Here is a 20,396-nt window from a genome sequence, read left to right as displayed (position 1 = left end):
GCGGTCCCACGTGACCGCTGAAGAGGGGAAGACGCTGCAGCACAGAAGACCGTGGGACGGCAGGGACAGCGCCAGGATCACCAGGACTAGGTAAGTATGCGTCAGCGCCCTCACCCCCTCACCCGCCGACCCTGCCACCCACCTTGACTCGAGTATAAGCCGAGAGGGGCACATATATATATATATATATATATATATATATATATATATATATATATTATTTATTGTTATAGCTCCATTTACTCCATGGCACTTTATATGTGAGGAGGGGTATACATAATAAAAACAAGTACAATAATCTTAAACAATACAAGTCATAACTGGTACAGGAGGAGAGAGGACCCTGCCCGAGAAGGCTCACAATCTACAAGGGATGGGTGGGAATACAGTAGGAGAGGGTAGAGCTGGTCATGCAGCGGTTTGGTCAATCGCTGGTTAGATATATATATATATATATATATATATATATATATATATATATATATATATATATATATATATACAGTGCCTACAAGTAGTATTCAACCCCCTGCAGATTTAGCAGGTTTAATAAGATGCAAATAAGTTAGAGCCTTCAAACTTCAAACAAGAGCAGGATTTATTAACGGATGCATAAAATTTTACAAACCAAAAAGTTTTGTTGCTCAGTTAAATTTTTATAAATTTTAAACATAAAAGTGTGTGTCAATTATTATTCAGCTCCTAGGTTTAATATTTTGTGGAATAACCTTTGTTTGCAATTACAGCTAATAATCGTCTTTTATAAGACCTGATCAGGACGGCACAGGTCTCTGGAGTTATCTTGGCCCACTCCTCCATGCAGATCTTCTCCAAGTTATCTAGGTTCTTTGGGTGTCTCATGTGGACTTTAATCTTGAGCTCCTTCCACAAGTTTTCAATTGGGTTAAGGTCAGGAGACTGACTAGGCCACTGCAACACCTTGATTTTTTGCCTCTTGAACCAGGCCTTGGTTTTCTTGGCTGTGTGCTTTGGGTCGTTGTCTTGTTGGAAGATGAAATGACGACCCATCTTAAGATCCTTGATGGAGGAGCGTGTTATGGCTGGCAATCAGGCAACACAGCGTGCAGTAATCAGCGCACATACAGAGATCTGGCAATAACCAAAAACAATAGGACGAGCTCTGAGACGTGGAATCTCTGTAGACTGCAGTACCTGATCTATCCTCACACAACTATAAGCAGCAGTGGATTGCGCCTATCACTACCTATGCAACTCGGCACTGCCTGAGGAGCTGACTAGCCTGAAGATAGAAATACAAGCCTGACTTACCTCAGAGAAATACCCCAAAGGAATAGGCAGCCCCCCACATATAATGACTGTTAGCAAGATGAAAAGACAAACGTAGGAATGAAATAGATTCAGCAAAGTGAGGCCCGATATTCTAGACAGAGCGAGAATAGCAAAGAGAACTATGCAGTCTACAAAAAACCCTAAAACGAAAACCACGCAAAGGGGCAAAAAGACCCACCGTGCCGAACTAACAGCACGGCGGTGCACCCCTTTGCTTCTCAGAGCTTCCAGCAAAAGTTAATAGCAAGCTGGACAGAAAAAACAGAAAACAAACTAGAAGCACTTATCTAGCAGAGCAGCAGGCCCAAGGAAAGATGCAGTAGCTCAGATCCAACACTGGAACATTGACAAGGAGCAAGGAAGACAGACTCAGGTGGAGCTAAATAGCAAGGCAGCCAACGAGCTCACCAAAACACCTGAGGGAGGAAGCCCAGAGACTGCAATACCACTTGTGACCACAGAAGTGAACTCAGCCACAGAATTCACAACAGGAACGGAGGTTCTTGGCCAAAATCTTCAGGTAGGCCGTGCTATCCGTCTTCCCATGGATGCGGACCAGATGGCCAGGCCCCTTGGCTGAGAAACAGCCCCACAGCATGATGCTGCCACCACCATGCTTGACTGTAGGGATGGTATTCTTGGGGTCATATGCAGTGCCATCCAGTCTCCAAACGTCACGTGTGTGGTTGGCACCAAAGATCTCGATCTTGGTCTCATTAGACCAGAGAACCTTGAACCAGTCAGACTCAGAGTCCTCAAAGTGATCATGAGCAAACTGTAGACGAGCCTTGACATGACGCTTTGAAAGTAAAGGTACCTTACGGGCTGGTCTGGAACGGAGACCATTGCGGTGGAGTACGTTACTTATGGTATTGACTGAAACCAATGTCCCCACTGCCATGAGATCTTCCCGGAGCTCCTTCCTTGTTGTCCTTGGGTTAGCCTTGACTCTTCGGACAAGCCTGGCCTCGGCACGGGAGGAAACTTTCAAAGGCTGTCCAGGCCGTGGAAGGCTAACAGTAGTTCCATAAGCCTTCCACTTCCGGATGATGCTCCCAACAGTGGAGACAGGTAGGCCCAACTCCTTGGAAAGGGTTTTGTACCCCTTGCCAGCCTTGTGACCCTCCACGATCTTGTCTCTGATGGCCTGGAATGCTCCTTTGTCTTTCCCATGTTGACCATGTATGAGTGCTGTTCACAAGTTTGGGGAGGGTCTTAAATAGTCAGAAAAGGCTGGAAAAAGAGATAATTAATCCAAACATGTGAAGCTCATTGTTCTTTGTGCCTGAACTACTTCTTAATACTTTAGGGGAACCAAACAGAATTCTGGTGGGTTGAGGGGTTGAATAATAAATGACCCTCTGAAAAGACTTTTCACAATTTAAAAAAAAAAAATAAACAAAGAAATAACATTCTTTTTTGCTGCAGTGCATTTCACACTTCCAGGCTGATCTACAGTCCAAATGTCACAATGCCAAGTTAATTCCAAATGTGTAAATAAATAGGGCAGCACACTGCAGCGCCAAAACATGCAAACTTGAAAAAACGAAATTTGAACTGCATTACTGCACTAGAAATATGAAAAATGAGAGCTTTTAGCGCACAAAAATGGCCAATTTTATGTGTACCTCGTAGCCACGTTAAGGCATCTCTCTTATACGAGGTCCTACGCTTGACCTACCTCACTGAGAATAAACGTCTCCATCTGAATGGGTACATGTAAAAACCTCTTCTTGGACTCAAATTCTCTCTCTATGTGGAGGGGTATTGGACCTACTATAATTAAAACACCTGAAGCTAGGAGGCGGGGAGTGCACGATCAGAAGGCTAGAGAATACATTTCAAAAACCTGACCTGCACATCCAAACATAGACTGAGTGTGAACAGGTGCTGAACCCAGAGTCGCCAACTCGTATATAGTTAAATAAATAGGGCAGCACACTGCAGCGCCAAAACATGCAAACTTGAAAAAACGAAATTTGAACTGCATTACTGCACTAGAAATATGAAAAATGAGAGCTTTTAGCGCACAAAAATGGCCAATTTTATGTGTACCTCGTAGCCACGTTAAGGCATCTCGAAATTTGAATGCAGTTCAAATTTCGTTTTTTCAAGTTTGCATGTTTTGGCGCTGCAGTGTGCTGCCCTATTTATTTAACTATATACGAGTTGGCGACTCTGGGTTCAGCACCTGTTCACACTCAGTCTATGTTTGGATGTGCAGGTCAGGTTTTTGAAATGTATTCTCTAGCCTTCTGATCGTGCACTCCCCGCCTCCTAGCCACAGGTGTTTTAATTATAGTAGGTCCAATACCCCTCCACAGAAAGAGAGAATTTGAGTCCAAGAAGAGGTTTTTGCATGTACCCATTCAGATGGAGACGTTTATTCTCAGTGAGGTAGGTCAAGCGTAGGACCTCGTATAAGAGAGATGCCTTAACGTGGCTACGAGGTACACATAAAATTGGCCATTTTTGTGCGCTAAAAGCTCTCATTTTTCATATTTCTAGTGCAGTAATGCAGTTCAAATTTCGTTTTTTCAAGTTTGCATGTTTTGGCACTGCAGTGTGCTGCCCTATTTATTTAACTATATACGAGTTGGCGACTCTGGGTTCAGCACCTGTTCACACTCAGTCTATGTTTGGATGTGCAGGTCAGGTTTTTGAAATGTATTCTCTAGCCTTCTGATCGTGCACTCCCCGCCTCCTAGCTTCAGGTGTTTTAATTATAGTAGGTCCAATACCCCTCCACATAGAGAGAGAATTTGAGTCCAAGAAGAGGTTTTTACATGTACCCATTCAGATGGAGACGTTTATTCTCAGTGAGGTAGGTCAAGCGTAGGACCTCGTATAAGAGAGATGCCTTAACGTGGCTACGAGGTACACATAAAATTGGCCATTTTTGTGCGCTAAAAGCTGTCATTTTTCATATTTCTAGTGCAGTAATGCAGTTCAAATTTCGTTTTTTCAAGTTTGCATGTTTTGGCGCTGCAGTGTGCTGCCCTATTTATTTAACTATATACGAGTTGGCGACTCTGGGTTCAGCACCTGTTCACACTCAGTCTATGTTTGGATGTGCAGGTCAGGTTTTTGAAATGTATTCTCTAGCCTTCTGATCGTGCACTCCCCGCCTCCTAGCCACAGGTGTTTTAATTATAGTAGGTCCAATACCCCTCCACAGAAAGAGAGAATTTGAGTCCAAGAAGAGGTTTTTGCATGTACCCATTCAGATGGAGACGTTTATTCTCAGTGAGGTAGGTCAAGCGTAGGACCTCGTATAAGAGAGATGCCTTAACGTGGCTACGAGGTACACATAAAATTGGCCATTTTTGTGCGCTAAAAGCTCTCATTTTTCATATTTCTAGTGCAGTAATGCAGTTCAAATTTCGTTTTTTCAAGTTTGCATGTTTTGGCACTGCAGTGTGCTGCCCTATTTATTTAACTATATACGAGTTGGCGACTCTGGGTTCAGCACCTGTTCACACTCAGTCTATGTTTGGATGTGCAGGTCAGGTTTTTGAAATGTATTCTCTAGCCTTCTGATCGTGCACTCCCCGCCTCCTAGCTTCAGGTGTTTTAATTATAGTAGGTCCAATACCCCTCCACATAGAGAGAGAATTTGAGTCCAAGAAGAGGTTTTTACATGTACCCATTCAGATGGAGACGTTTATTCTCAGTGAGGTAGGTCAAGCGTAGGACCTCGTATAAGAGAGATGCCTTAACGTGGCTACGAGGTACACATAAAATTGGCCATTTTTGTGCGCTAAAAGCTCTCATTTTTCATATTTCTAGTGCAGTAATGCAGTTCAAATTTCGTTTTTTCAAGTTTGCATGTTTTGGCGCTGCAGTGTGCTGCCCTATTTATTTAACTATATACGAGTTGGCGACTCTGGGTTCAGCACCTGTTCACACTCAGTCTATGTTTGGATGTGCAGGTCAGGTTTTTGAAATGTATTCTCTAGCCTTCTGATCGTGCACTCCCCGCCTCCTAGCCACAGGTGTTTTAATTATAGTAGGTCCAATACCCCTCCACAGAAAGAGAGAATTTGAGTCCAAGAAGAGGTTTTTGCATGTACCCATTCAGATGGAGACGTTTATTCTCAGTGAGGTAGGTCAAGCGTAGGACCTCGTATAAGAGAGATGCCTTAACGTGGCTACGAGGTACACATAAAATTGGCCATTTTTGTGCGCTAAAAGCTCTCATTTTTCATATTTCTAGTGCAGTAATGCAGTTCAAATTTCGTTTTTTCAAGTTTGCATGTTTTGGCGCTGCAGTGTGCTGCCCTATTTATTTAACTATATACGAGTTGGCAACTCTGGGTTCAGCACCTGTTCACACTCAGTCTATGTTTGGATGTGCAGGTCAGGTTTTTGAAATGAATTCCAAATGTGTAAACCTGCTAAATCTGCAGGGGGTTGAATACTACTTGTAGGCACTGTGTGTATGTATATATATATATATATATATTTCTTGAGCTGAAAGTAATCCTCTCGGCTTATACTCGAGTCATACCCACAGGTCGGGCTGGGGAGCGGAGCTGTGTAATAATACTCACCTGCTCCCGGTGCGGTCCCAGCACGTTTGTTCCCCGACACCGGCAGCTGCTTCCTGTTGTGAGCAGTCACATGGTACCACTCATTACAGTATGAATATGGACCCGACTCCACTCCCATAGAGTGGAGCCGCATATCCATTACTGTAATGAGCGGTACCATGTGACCGCTCACTACAGGAAGAAGCTGCCGGCGCTGGGGAACAGACGTGCCGGGACCGCACCAGGAGCAGGTGAGTATAGCAAGTGTCGGGGGCCTGAGAGGTGAGTATGTGATTTTATTTATTTTTTTTTTTTTTATATCGCATCAACAGCATATGGGGCAAATATCTCTATGGAGCATCTTATGGGGCCATGTGCAGCATTATATGGGGAAAATGTCTATATGGGGCCATGTCCAGCATTATATGGGGCAAATATCTGTATGGAGCATCTTATGGGGCTGTGTGCAGCATTATATGGGGCAAATATCTGTATGGGGCCATGTGCAGCATTATATGGGGCAAGTATCTCTACGGATCATCTTATGGGGCCATGTGGAGCATTACCCGGGGCAAATGTGTCTATGGAGCATCTTATGGGGACATAATCAACATTTGTGCAGCATTATATGGGGTGTATTTTGCATGGAGCATCTTATGGGCCCATCATGAACTCTATGGAGCATTATATGGGGCTCCTGATTCAATATGGATATTCAAAAACACTTAACCTACTGATGTCTCAATTAATTTTACTTTTATTGGTATCTATTTTTATTTTTGAAATTTACCAGTAGCTGCTGCATTTTCCACCCTAGGCTTATACTCGAGTCATTAAGTTTTCCCAGGTTTTTTTTTTGTGGCAAAATTAGGGGGGTCAGCTTATACTCGAGTATATGCGGTATACTATTACTATTATTAATGTATATATATACTATTATTATTATTTTATATGTATAGATTTCTTTTTTTGGGGGTGGGGGGGAAAAAATTACACGCGTGAATAGAATTTTGATTTGTGTGTAATGTCTTGGTCTGACTGCCTGTGAAAATGACTAGGAGGGTTCCTCAAGGATCAGTCCTTGGCCCCCTCCTCTTCTCTTTGTATACTGCCCCTATTGGACAAATAATCAGTAGATTTGGTTTCCAGTACCATCTCTATGCTGACGACACCCAATTATACACTTCTTCTCCTGATAACACGCTGACCTTTTTAGTAAACACCAGTGATTGTCTTACCGCTGTCTCTTTTTTTTTTTTTAAATCAGATAAATTTTTATTAAGGAAAATCAATGATAACAAATGACATCAAGCTGTTATTCACAGATAATCATATATTTTATGAACAAAACTCCCCCCCCCTTTCCCCCATGTCCACCCCTATCCCCCCCCCCCCTTCGAGACCCCTTTAATGCTTTCCCAAATTCCCATCCGATATTCCTTCCCCAATTCAAATACAATTGTATAGTATGAACATCATCTATAACATTATGCATCCTCCCCACAATTCTAATTCCATTCTATCCATGGCTGCCATATCTTTTGAAATACTTCGAGTTTATTTCTCTTAGTATAGATACTTTTTTCCAATAATAATATATGATCCGCCTGCGTAAGAAAGTCTCGTCTAGTCGGAGGCTCCTCCCTGATCCAGAACCGAGCTATCAATTTCCTTGCTATGAATAACAGTCTAGCAATCGCCAGTTTAACCATAGATACCGCTGCTATTTCTTCCACATAGCCTAATATACAGACCAAAGGGTCTCTGGGAATTACACACCTATATACCAATTCAATCCGATTCAATACAACTGTCCAGAAGGCAGACAATCTAGGGCAGTGCCACAGCATGTGTAACATGTCTGCCTGTTCCTGCGAACATCGTGGACACTCGGAATCAGACCTCAAACCCATCTAGAACAGTCTATCGGGAGTTCTGTAAGCTCTATGAATCACATATAATTGAGACATCCTCCCAGGTTCACTCGAAAAGATCTTAGTCACGTATTCTAAAATAGATTCCCATCTATCATCATTTATCTCTCCCAATTCAGCTTCCCATTACACTCTAGACTTGATGGGAGAAAGGTGAATAATAAATCTCTATACACTTCTGAAATTGCCCCCCTTGTCCCGCTGTTCTCCAAAATGGAAGCCAGCGTGATATCAATCTGGATCTCAATACGTTTTCTCTGACATTGTGACCGATACGCATGCTGAATTCTTTTATAATCATATAAATTTAAATGTGATAACTGGAATTCTGTTTGTAACTCCACGAATGACTTAAGTCCCCCTTGACCCAGTAGCTGATCCATCCTTCTAATTCCTGCCTCTCTCCAAGGCCCAAAACCTTTCATTTGCTTAAATTCTTATAAATTTATATTATCCCATATAGGAGAATATTTGGTAAGGCCTGTGACACCCCTAATCTGTTTAACTTTTTCCCATACCTTATGAATTAGGAGAACAGGATGAAATTGAGAACCCAGTTTTAAAAAGCACCCCCCTTCTAAACTCTCACCCAGAGGCCATTTTCCAATCAGATATCTCAAACTACTGGGCGATTGCCCCTTTCCCATCTCCTCCCCCCATCCTCTAATATGTTGGCATTGTGCTGATAAAAAATATACCCAAGGGTTAGGGAGCGCCAAGCCTCTTTCCGCCTTTGGCCTCTGCAAAGTTTCTTGTTTAAACCTTGGGCTTCCCCTCCCCCCCATATTAGTTCGCCAAACAGCGATTTGATTTTATGGAACCTACTCTGCGGAATCCAAATTGGAGAATTATGCAGTATATATAACAGCTGTGGCATCACAAACATCTTCAAAAGGTTCACCCTTCCAATTACAGAGAGATGTAGTTTGTTCCACACCGAAATTTTGGTACGTATTTTTTGTAGCAGAGGGCTTAGATTAAGTTCTTCAAACCTCGTCAGAGGAAGGGTGATTTGTATCCCCAAATATTAAAATTTCGAAACTACCTTCAATTTTGCTGACATTTCCACCTCCCCAGTACCCCTTTCTACCTCATCAATGGGCATAATGCACGATTTGTCACAATTTATTTTGAGTCCAGAGAATTCCCCAAATTCCTCAATTAATGCCACCGTGTTATCCAAATTCTCCCCTGAGTCCCCCCAAAATAACAAAATATCGACAGCATACAGAGACACCTTCTCTTCCTCTTACCGCTGTCTCTAACATCATGTCCTCCCTCTATCTGAAACTGAACCTGTCAAAAACTGAACTCCTCGTGTTCTCTCCCTCTACTAACCTACCTTTGCCTGACATTGCCATCTCCGTTCCACCATTACTCCAAAGCAACATGCCCGCTGCCTTGGGGTCATCCTTGATTCCGAGCTTTCATTCACCCCCCACATCCGATCACTGGCTCGCTCTTCTTATCTGCACCTCAAAAACACTTCTAGAATTCGCCCTTTTCTTACTTTCAACTCTTTTTAGAACACCTCATGAATACGCATATCACAGTAGTAATAACATAGATTTGAAATATTTAAATAACTGTGATTGCTTCTGGACATAATAGGGAATGTCGCAAAATTAAATAGAACACAACAGAGAAAAAACACAACAAAAGACTTCCAAAAGTACAATGTATAAACAAAATGTTAATTTTATTACTAAAATCCAATACAGGTAACACACGGAGGAGGGGAACAGAACACCCACTCGCACGTGTCCAGACAAAGACGCCCACAGTAACGCAATAGTAAATAAACATACACTGCCACAAATAATGGCATTCTTCTACTGGGCACTTAACCCAATAGGTCTATAGCATAGTATTCCCCATACACGGTATGATAGCCACATAAGTTGGAGCAGCCACAATAGCTGAATAGTTACCTATGCAGTTAGTAAATACTGCGGGCGTCCTCCCCGACGCGCGTTTCGGCGATTCGTAGCCTTTCTCAAGGGGTGACGGAAGGACAGGAAGAGGGAGTTTCAAAAGCCCCAAGGACCAATCACAGGCCGATTCATGGATTACCAAATCTGGCACAGGTGTAGCGGCCAGTAGCTAGCCGCTGCATGCATCGCCTCGCATCTTACTGCAACTTCCTGTGACGCGCGCGATGCCATGGTAACTAGATGCCCCGGCGGCGGCACGTGCCGCGTGACGTCATATCACATGACCGTCACCATGGCACTACAGACGCCGCAGGCCGACGGGGGAGCCAGGATCATGGCACGTGTGCGTACTGATGCTAGTAAGATAGAATAGACGCGGCGAAATGCATATAACTAAGGTAACACCAACGCGGCAGCTCACTGTATTGATATTTAAGCAACATGCAAACTATATATATACATTTAAGTCATTCAGAGACCATAGTAAAACTTTCCCAAGAGTACAGGCATTATTAAATTAGAAAGCATAAGTACAATAATGTCATAGAAAAGATGCAAATATTGCCAAAGGACTCAATACACAATTCTACGAAAGTGCAGAAGATCAAAACATTCATATATAGGACAAATGTGCCACAATAACGGGGGAACTATCCGGTCTCTATGATGTAGAGTTCCATGTCAGCTTGATATATTCTTGAAGGAATCAATTCCCAGTCATTTATAGTTGCTTTAGGCAGTATAGCAGTAGGCACGCAGCTAACGGGGTCCAAGCGATTTCATAATACGGCAACAAAACATAAATTAAAAACAAGAACAGGTGCGTAAAGAACATCAGTTATATTCAGAGAAACGGTACAAAACTCAATTTCTCATTGAGTCCTTTAGGATGGACTGTATCTAATGTCCATATCCATCTTGTTTCTTTCTGTGCCAGTCTGGAACTAACCTTCCCTGGACCCGGGAATTCCAAGACTTTTAACGTGTTGCGCCGATTCTTTGGAATGCACTACCTAGGTTAATAAGCATAATCTCCATAATTTTAAGCGTGCCCTAAAAACGCATTTGTTCAGACTGGCCTACCGCCTCAGTGCATTAACCCTTGTCAGGCTGCATAATTTTACAACCTTAACAGGCTGCATAGGTACAATTGTACCTTCACATATACCTCCACTGTGGGAAGACTTTACTTGGTTTCAGAAACTAAAGTTCATTCAGCTACAAATGTTATGCTGATATCTATTGTTCAGTGTTGTTACTGGTCACTTATGTTGCTGTCAATTAAGTTAATTCAAACTGGGAGTGGCTTCTACTTGTCTTCCTGCCTCCCTCCTCTCATTAGCCATTTTGCTGTTCATCTCATTGCTGTGAGCACACATTTCTAGGCTTGTGAAGTCTTCAATTTCTTGGAAACGAAGGTAGGAAAGTCTCACAGCATCTAACAGCCAGTTATACCTTTATTCTCATTATGTGGGGACAGAACAGTCAAATTGTCTTTCAGCCTGGACTTGGCTTACATATATTTTGTATGAAACTTATCACTATAGGTATAATTTTTATACGAAAAATGGATAATAATTAGTATCTACATATTGTTTTACGATGTTTTATTTATATTCAGCACAAAATACGAAGCCAAAATTCATCTAGCAAGTCATCATGAGTGATAGTAATGCTGGATCTAGTTTCCGCCATAATCCAAGAAAACGTGTTTGCAGGTTAGTATAATTTTGTGAAAAGCCAATAATGTAGTATTTCGGAAAATTATTTATTTTACATTTTTTCATATTTACAGATTTACGTCTGACGAAATAATGCGAATGCTAGAAGAATCTGATTCTGAGCATGAGGATGAACCATATGTTCCATCTGATGATGAAAACTATGTACCACAAGTGGATGTTACTGAAGAAGATTCAGACATTGAACAAGAAATGGTCATAGAGCATGAAAATGAATACGAATCAGACGAAAGTGTTGAGGATGATTCTGTGCCTCAAAGTGCAGGCGACATTTGGACTGCTAAGGATGAAACTCAATGGTGCAGTAATCCACTGCCAAATGCACAAACAAAATCTCGTAATGTCCTACGACAAAGAGGTGGCCCTGCAGCAATCAGCAACCTATATACAGCAAAAGAGCTATTCAAGTCCATCATGACTCCCGAGATGTGTGACATCATATTACGGGAAACGAATCGAAAGGCCAAGAGAGTTTGTGATGCTTACAACAACGAACTGGTACAACGTTTTCCTGATTCTTCCAAACGGCCACCACAAAAAACATTCAAGCAATTTACTGAAACTGAACTTCATGCATTTTTGGGCATACTGATTGCTGCTGGTGTGCACAGAGCCAACAAAGAGAATCTGGAGGAAATGTGGAATGTTGCTGCTCTGCCTCTTATACGTGCAGCCATGTCTCGTGACCGCTTCAAGATGATACTCAGATTTATCAGGTTTGACAACGAAAATACACGTGCAGAACGTGTGCAAACAGATAAAGCTGCACCAATACGGGACATCTGGACAATGCTGAACAGTAATCTGGAGAGAGCCTACAAGCCATATCATTGTATCACCGTCGACGAGCAATTATTTCCATTTAGAGGTCATACTAAATTTACCCAGTATATACCTTCAAAACCAGCTAAATATGGCATAAAGATTTTCTGGGCTTGTGACTCATCAAATGCCTACCCTTTACAAGGTCAGCTCTACACTGGGAAACCAACTGATGGTCCTCGACAAGTAAACATTGGAGAACGAACAGTATTGGACCTAGTGAGCTCGTATAAAGGCTCTGGAAGAAATGTCACCACCGATAACTTCTTTACAACCATGGAACTAGCTAAGGTATTGAACTCCTGGAACATGACACTAGTTGGTACAGTGAGAAAAAACAAAAGGTTCCTACCTAACAACATGCAGCCTGCCAAAGAAAGGCCTGTATACTCGACAAATTTTGCCTACAATCATGATGCAACAGTCTGTTCATATGTACCAAAGAAGAACAAATCAGTCGTGCTTCTATCATCTATGCACATGACGGGAGAAGTTGAAGAGACACTAGCAGCCAAGCCAGAGATAATAAAATACTACAACATAACAAAAGGTGGCGTTGATGTTATGGATAAAATGTTGGGAGAGTACACTGTGAAACGACGAACATCACGTTGGACTTTGGCATTTTTCTACAATATGATTGATGTCAGTGGGTTAGCATCCTACATCATCTACAGAGAACACAATCCAAGCTTCAGGGCAAAGGATCAACGAAGAAAGTTCCTGAAAGATCTCGCAAATCAGCTGTGTATGATTGCAATTGAAGATCGTAGTACAAACAAAATGATAATGAGAAACCATTTTCTTCGAGGTGCAGTAGAAATGGTGCTTGGACGATGCATTGTGGTAGCATCGCAGCCAGCAGCTGGCCCCAAAATACCTCATGGTAGTCGTGGACCCTCCCCTGTTGTTGGTAGTTGCTATGTCTGCAGAGACCTGAGGCGAAAACAACGCAAGACTAGAAAGTCTTGTGTGGTTTGTGTGAAACCCATTTGCGATGAACACTCTGTAGCAAAGCCAACATGCATTACTTGCAAAGAAAATCAATAAAAAAAAGTTTCTTACATTTTCTTTTATAATGTAAATGAACAGTTTTTTACTTGTTTATAATAGTTAAATAGCATTATCATTAAAAAAAAATTTATGCTTTTTCCCTTGCATTATCTTCATTCAAAATATATGAGGTACATTTGTACCTATGCAGCTTGTTATGGATGCAAAAAGATCTCGACCCCTTATCTCGGAAGCGGGTGGAGATATTTTATTGAAATTTGGCCAATATATTCTGGACCAAAAATGTAGAGATGTCACGAAATTTCAGCCCTCTACGTCTTTTCAAAAAAAAGTTATTGCAATTTTAAAACGGAATAGTTACAATTGTACCTATTCAGCCGGATAAGGGTTAACCTAACGATCCCTGTGTGGCCCATTAAAAAAAAAAAAAGAAAAATGAAATAATAAAAAACCTTAAACCGTGATCAGGTTCCTCGCATCATGTTCTCATACACTTCATGCAGTTAATAGCCCTCTGTGTCTGTACTGCTACATACTTAGGCAGTTAACCGGTTCATGCAGCTTTACATGAACACCTGAGCCTTACACTATAGCCGGTCCGAATAACTAAAGCAATTGTTACCATCCACCTCTCGTGTCTCCCCTTTTCCTCATAGTTTGTAGCTTGCGAGCAGCAGGGCCCTCACTCCTCCTGGTATCTGTTTTGAACTGTGACCATTGTTATGCTGTAATGTCTATTGTCTGTACAAGTCCCCGCTATAATTTGTAAAGCGCTGCGGAATATGTTGGCGCTATATAAATAAAATTATCATTATTTACTAGGAAAGTGGCTGCCTTTTCTCTGGTGTGGTGTTATTTTTTGTTTATTCTTCTTCCTTCAGGTCTTCCTTGATAACTGCATTGAAGAGTGCAAGTTTCCACCAAAACCGGATGCAGTTTGCCGCTATGAGCAGTGTTTAAGCTTGCCGAAAGCTCAGATCTACTTTTCAGACCCGGATTTCAAGGTACGATATTAAGTAATGAAACGTTTCGCTAGTTTTGACCTTTATAACAAATCATTTTTTTCAGTTATATTTGTGAGTGGCATTATATTGTGAACATGTAAGAAACTTTTAACACTTTATGGGAAGATAAGTAACCAAACAGCAATTCTTTCTTTTTTTTTGCATTTTTAAGTTTAAAAAGAGGACTTTTTGAGACTAATAGTAAAAATCCCTCTCTTAATATTTTGTCTCATCAAATAAAGTTTGTTTAAAAAAAAAAAGAAAAATCACTTTCTCGTAGCCTTCATTGGGAGATGCATGAAACCGCGGGTGTATGCTGCCGCCACCAGGATTCTAAGGCCGGGGTCACACTTGCGAGAAACTCGCCTCAATACCCCTGCCTTAAGTCCCCCAAAATTCTCTTTTATTACAGCCCGCTCCTCTTTTTTTTTTTTTTTTTTTTGGCATGGTATTTTATTTTATTTTTTTAGCAAAAAAAAATAAATGCAATTCTGCTAGCACAGAATTTCTTTACCGATCATTAGTTGTCCCACATATGCTTTGTTGTGGAAATAACCAGCACGTTAGTGACGTGGCACATACCGGCTTTACCTGTGCGCTGCACATGTGCTGGAAGCAGCCGCAGACGGCCATTGTGACCCTTCTGAAGAGATAATGGGTCGTAGTATAGGAGATAACAGCTACATATTATATAATCCCACTGCATCCTGTATAATGCAGATGTCTGTGCACATGGTATACCACATAAAGTACACAGTATAACCATTGCCTGGAATATTGTATACTGTGACTACACTCACCAGACGGTTTACACAGGATATGTGACTGGTATAACATCTGATGCCTGTGTTCACACTCCACTACGTTACGCTGACTGCAACAGGAGGAACTGCAGACATTTTAGACAGATCTACAATCCTAATTTTTATTCTTGGATCAGACAATGAATTTTTCTGTATGAGATCTTATAAATGTTCTCCTCCACACCCCGCACACCTCCTTATGGCCAGTTGAGGAGGTCGGCTAGTTGTATGGGTGCAGAGCATAATTCTAATTAATGCTCTGTTTTCCCAGAGGAACCTCCTTGTGGATTATTATGACTGCCTTATTTCCGAGCGCCATCATAGACACATTAATCATGACTGATAAATCCATAATTCTTCTTCATATCAAATTTCTGTGCTTTTCCAAGGTTGAAAATCCTGGCGCTTAGAACCACCGCATTCTGTCCCACAAACAAGGCCGAAAATCCTGGCGCTTAGAACCACCGCATTCTGTCCCACAAACAAGGCCGAAAATCCTGGCGCTTAGAAACACCACATTCTGTCCCACAAACACAGATATATCCGTGGATTGTATTGACATCACATTATTAGAAATATTGTATGGAAGTGTTGCTTTTACATTGTGCTATGTGATGTCCCTGGAATGGACTGGAGACGACCAGTCTGCCTTAATGTGCTATTCTTCCCCCTATATATATTACCATCTCTTTTCTAAGGAAGCATTGATCACCTGTAGACTGGCTGACTCCTCATTCATTTAATTATCACATAAGAGATGCTGCCAGGTGTTCCAGTGATAATTTGGATTATTTTTTGCTCATTGCATTTTACACTGCTCAAAAAAAATAAAGGGAACACTAAAATCCCACATCCTAGGCATCACTGAACGAAATATTCCAGTTGTAAATCTTTATTCATTACATAGTGGAATGTGTTGAGAACAATAAAACCTAATTATCAATGTAAATCACAACTAATATCCCATGGAGTTCTGGAGTTGGAATGATGCTGAAAATCAAAGTGGAAAATGAAGTTACAGGCTGATTCAACTTCAGTGGAAATGCCTCATGACAAGGAAATGATGCTCAGTATTGTGTGTGACCTCCATGTGCCTGTATGACCTTTCTACAATGCCTGGGAATGCTCCTGATGAGGCGGCGGATGATCTCCTGAGGGATCTCCTCCCAAACCTGGACTAAAGCATCCGCCAACTCCTGGACAGTGTGTGGTGCAACGTGACGTTCATGGATGGAGCGAGACATGATGTCCCAGATGTGCTCAAGCGGATTCAGTTCTGGTGAACGGGCGGGCCAGTCCATAGCTTCAATACCTTCATCTTGCAGGAACTGCTGACACACTCCAGCCACATGAGGTCTGGTATTGTCCTGCATTAGGAGGAACCCAGGGCCAACCGCACTAGCATATGGTCTCACAAGGGGTCTGAGGATGTCATCTCGGTACCTAATGGCAGTCAGGCTACCTCTGGCGAGCACATGCAGGGCTGTGCGGCCCTCCAAAGAAATGCCACCCCACACCATTACTGACCCACTGCCAAACCGGTCATGCTGAAGGATGTTGCAGGCAGCAGATTGCTCTCCATGGCGTCTCCAGACTCTGTCACATCTGTCACATGTGCTCAGTGTGAACCTGCTTTCATCTGTGAAGAGCACAGGGCACCAGTGGCGAATTTGCCAATCCTGGTGTTCTGTAGCAAATGCCAAGCGTCCTGCACGGTGTTGGGCTGTGAGCACAGCTGCCATCTTTGGATGTCGAGCACTCAGACCATCCTCATGGAGTCGGTTTCTATCCGTTTGTGCAGACACATGCACATTTGTGGCCTGCTGGAGGTCATTTTGCAGGTCTCTGGCAGTGCTCCTCCTGTTCCTCCTTGCACAAAGGCTGAGGTAGCGGTCCCGCTGCTGGGTTGTTGCCCTCCTACGCCCCCCCCCCCTCGTCTCCTGGTGTACTGGCCTGTCTCCTGGCAGCACCTCCAGCCTCTGGACACTATGCTGACAGACACAGCAAACCTTCTTGCCACAGCTCGCATTGATGTGCCATCCTGGATGAGCTGCACTACCTGAGCCACTTGTGTGGGTTGTAGAGTCCATCTCATGCTGCCACGAGTGTGAAAGCACAACCAACATTCAAAAGTGACCAAAACATCAGCCAGAAAGCATTGGTACTGAGCTGTGGTCTGTGGTCCCCACCTGCAGAACCACTCCATTATTGAGGGTGTCTTGATAATTGCCAATAATTTCCATCTGTTGTCTATTCCATTTGCACAACATGTGAAGTTGATTTTCTGTCAGTGTGGCTTCCTAAGTGGACAGTGTGATTTCACAGAAGTTTGATTTACTTGGAGTTATATTCTGTTGTCTAAGTGTTCCCTTTATTTTTTTGAGCAGTGTATTATTTGATGGTTGCATTCTTCTGTCCTTGCAGGGCTTTATACGCATGGTGTGCTGTCACTTCTGCAGAGTTGATTTTCACGTTTGCTGTTGGAAAAAAATGAAGGCCACGATGTATTCAGATAAGAATGACAAGGTGAGTTAGATTGTCCCTTAACTAATCTCTGCATATGCCGGTAACATTAATGCACGCTGTACACTCGGTCTATAGTATACGTTGCACACTTTGGACGACATTTACTGTAAATGATTTTTTTTTGTGCAGGCCCCTCCCCCCCCCCCCCCCAAAAAAAAAAAAAAAAATAATAATAAAATCATCATTCCTGGTTTGTCCATCATCTTGTAAATGTTTGCAGATCGGCGGTCATATCATGCAGCCAGCTGCTCAATTGCATTTTCTTTTCTGTGCAGGATTTCTTAAAATATAGATGTCTCACTCCAGACTGCAAAGGATTCATTTCTCATATAGTAATAATTGACTCCATGGCACAAATAAAATGCGAGGTACGTGTGTTTTGTTTGTTTTTTTTATCCTTCCCACTACTGTTTGCTCAGATTGATTGCAAGCTTTTATATATGTGAAGAGGATTATAGTCAGAGGTCAGCTCCGTTTACATCGCTGTTTGAATGGTTCCGTCAGGGAATCCGGTATTTTTTAATTATAATTTTGTTGGCAACTCTCTTCCTACCATTGAATATTTTTAAAACCTACAAGCTGCTTACTGTAACTTGTTTGGTGGAACTGCAAGGAAATCTGATCACTTACTACCATGTTTCACCACAAATCTCTGAAGGGTCCAAGCAGGGGGACTCTCCTATCGAGGGATTGTCAAACTTGTGGGATCCCTTTTGAGGATTCAATTTTCATTTTTCGTAATATTTTTCTTTTTTTTTTGTGTAAAGTTTGAAGATAAAAATGTAAAGAAGAGAGAACCACAGAAGCCAACAGCAAAAAATAAAGTTGCCAGGTAAGGTTTAGCGATACTTGTAGATATAATTGTTCAGTCTCCATTTACAGTGTGTCTACTGGAATGTATTTCATTAGCACCAGATACAGTAATGCAAATGTAGCAGCTATGCTGTAAAATACAGCCACGACTGAGGAGATCGTGCACTGATCATTAAAGGATCTACTCAGATTTCCTTAGAATGGAACAAGTGTATGAGATGAGACCAACCGATCACGTAGGTATCCGGAGATATTGACGTCACTGGCCTCACTCAGCTCCTGATGTCGAAGTTAGCGGAGACAGGATACCTCTTCAGGGTCCTTTTAAAAGGCAAAAAGATATGGCACCCCTAAACATTCTTCTAGATCCCCTGTCTTGCAGCTGTATGTCTGGAGAAGCTGCAGCCTCTTATGATGTTTGAGGCACCATGCCCCTCTATATTGCTCATGATTACTGCATACATGTCCGTGGCCAACTACTTTTTCTAAAACCTCATCCAGGTACCTTAATTTGCACAATGTAATGTTATCATTAATTTGAAATTTTATGTTTCTCTCCCAAGCAACAAAATCAATAAAATAAAGTATGAAAATAAATTTGAGCGCAAGAAAGCTATGGAAGAAGAGCCTGTAGAAAATCCTGATGACAGTAAGAAGCAGCCCGAAGAAGCAGTCTTATGTGAAGCAGCCGGTATGTGACTCCTGATCCCTCACTTCTCCTCTTTCTCAGACCCTCACTTCTTTTCTTTTTCAGATCCTTCTACTCCCTGCCCCCCCTTCTCTTCTCTTCTCTTCACCCTGCCCCTTCTCCTCTCTTCTCCTTGCCCCTTCTCCTCCTTTCTCCCGGCCCCTTCCTTCCTTCTCTTTTCTCCCGAATCCTTCCTTCCTTCTCTTTTTTCCCGGCCCCTTCCTTCCTTCTTTCTCTCTTCTCAGAGACCCTCCCGTCCTTCTCTCTTCTCCCGGACCCCTCCTTCTTTCTCTCTTCTCAGAGACCCTTCCTTCCTTCTCTCTTGTCCAAGGCCCTTTCGTCTTTCTCTCTTCTCCCGGCCCCTTCCGTTTTTCTTTCTTCTCCCGGCCCCTCCCGTCTTTCTCTCTTCTTCCGGCCCCTTCCGTCCTTCTCTCTTCTCCAGGCCCCTTCCATCCTTCTCTCTTCTCCAGGCCCCTTCCGGCCTTCTCTCTTCTCCTGGCCCCTTCCGTCCTTCTCTCTTCTCCCGGCCCCTTCCGTCCTTCTCTCTTCTCCCGGCCCCTTCCGTCCTTCTCTCTTCTCCCGGCCCCTTCCGTCCTTCTCTCTTCTCCCAGCCCCTTCCATCCTTCTCCCTCCTCCCAGCCCCTTCCGTCCTTCTCTCTTCTCCCGGCCCCTTCTGTCCTTCTCTCTTCTCCCGGCCCCTTCCGTCCTTCTCTCTTCTCCCGTCCCCTTCCGTCCTTCTCTCTTCTCCCGGCCCCTTCCGTCCTTCTCTCTTCTCCCGGACCCTTCCTTCTCTCTTCTCCCGGACCCTTCCTTCTCTCTTCTCCCGGCCCCTTCCGTCCTTCTCTCTTCTCCCGGACCCTTCCTTCCTTCTCTCTTCTCCCGGCCCCTTACGTCCTTCTCTCTTCTCCTGGACCCTTCCGTCCTTCTCTCTCCTCCTGGACCCTTCCGTCCTTCTCTGTTCTCCCGGCCCCTTCCGTCCTTCTCTGTTCTCCCGGCCCCTTCCGTCCTTCTCTCTTCTCCCGGACCCTTCCTTCCTTCTCTCTCCTCCTGGACCCTTCCTTCTCTCTTCTCCCGGCCCCTTCCGTCCTTCTCTCTTCTCCCGGACCCTTCCTTCCTTCTCTCTTCTCCCGGCCCCTTCCGTCCTTCTCTCTTCTCCCGGACCCTTCCTTCCTTCTCTCTCCTCCCGGACCCTTCCTTCCTTCTCTCTTCTCCCGGCCCCTTCCGTCCTTCTCTCTTCTCCCGGCCCCTTCCGTCCTTCTCTCTTCTCCCGGCC

The 20,396-nt window shown here is 43.1% G+C and overlaps 2 protein-coding genes across 3 annotated transcripts in view; both read left to right on the top strand.

Annotated features, from left to right (window-relative positions):
- The window catches only part of TTC3 (tetratricopeptide repeat domain 3), a 200,066-nt gene that overhangs the window by 113,220 nt on the left and 66,450 nt on the right, over window positions 1-20,396 (top strand). For both annotated transcript variants that reach the window (XM_069760756.1, XM_069760757.1), the window contains 5 exons: window positions 14,171-14,293; window positions 17,521-17,622; window positions 17,898-17,990; window positions 18,390-18,454; window positions 18,999-19,126. In XM_069760756.1, the coding sequence (XP_069616857.1) occupies window positions 14,171-14,293; window positions 17,521-17,622; window positions 17,898-17,990; window positions 18,390-18,454; window positions 18,999-19,126 (511 nt within the window). The remainder of the gene's footprint in view (window positions 1-14,170; window positions 14,294-17,520; window positions 17,623-17,897; window positions 17,991-18,389; window positions 18,455-18,998; window positions 19,127-20,396) is intronic.
- Window positions 11,247-13,425, top strand: LOC138671904 (piggyBac transposable element-derived protein 4-like). The gene is made up of 2 exons (XM_069760028.1): window positions 11,247-11,429; window positions 11,507-13,425. Exons 1-2 carry the CDS (start codon window positions 11,371-11,373, stop codon window positions 13,323-13,325), a joined length of 1,878 nt encoding a protein of 625 aa, XP_069616129.1. The 5' UTR covers window positions 11,247-11,370; the 3' UTR covers window positions 13,326-13,425.

This window comes from Ranitomeya imitator, chromosome 3 (genome assembly GCF_032444005.1).
Source record: "Ranitomeya imitator isolate aRanImi1 chromosome 3, aRanImi1.pri, whole genome shotgun sequence".
Lineage (NCBI taxonomy): Eukaryota > Metazoa > Chordata > Amphibia > Anura > Dendrobatidae > Ranitomeya > Ranitomeya imitator.
Note: the sequence above shows the minus strand (reverse complement) of the source record. Positions and strands in the feature narration are given on the sequence as shown.

Coding starts and splice junctions, on each gene's coding strand:
- LOC138671904 (XM_069760028.1), top strand. CDS start 11,371: ATGAGTGATAGTAATGCTGGATCTAGTTTCCGCCATAATCCAAGAAAA. Junction 11,430..11,506: donor CCAAGAAAACGTGTTTGCAG/GTTAGTATAATT, acceptor TCATATTTACAG/ATTTACGTCTGACGAAATAA.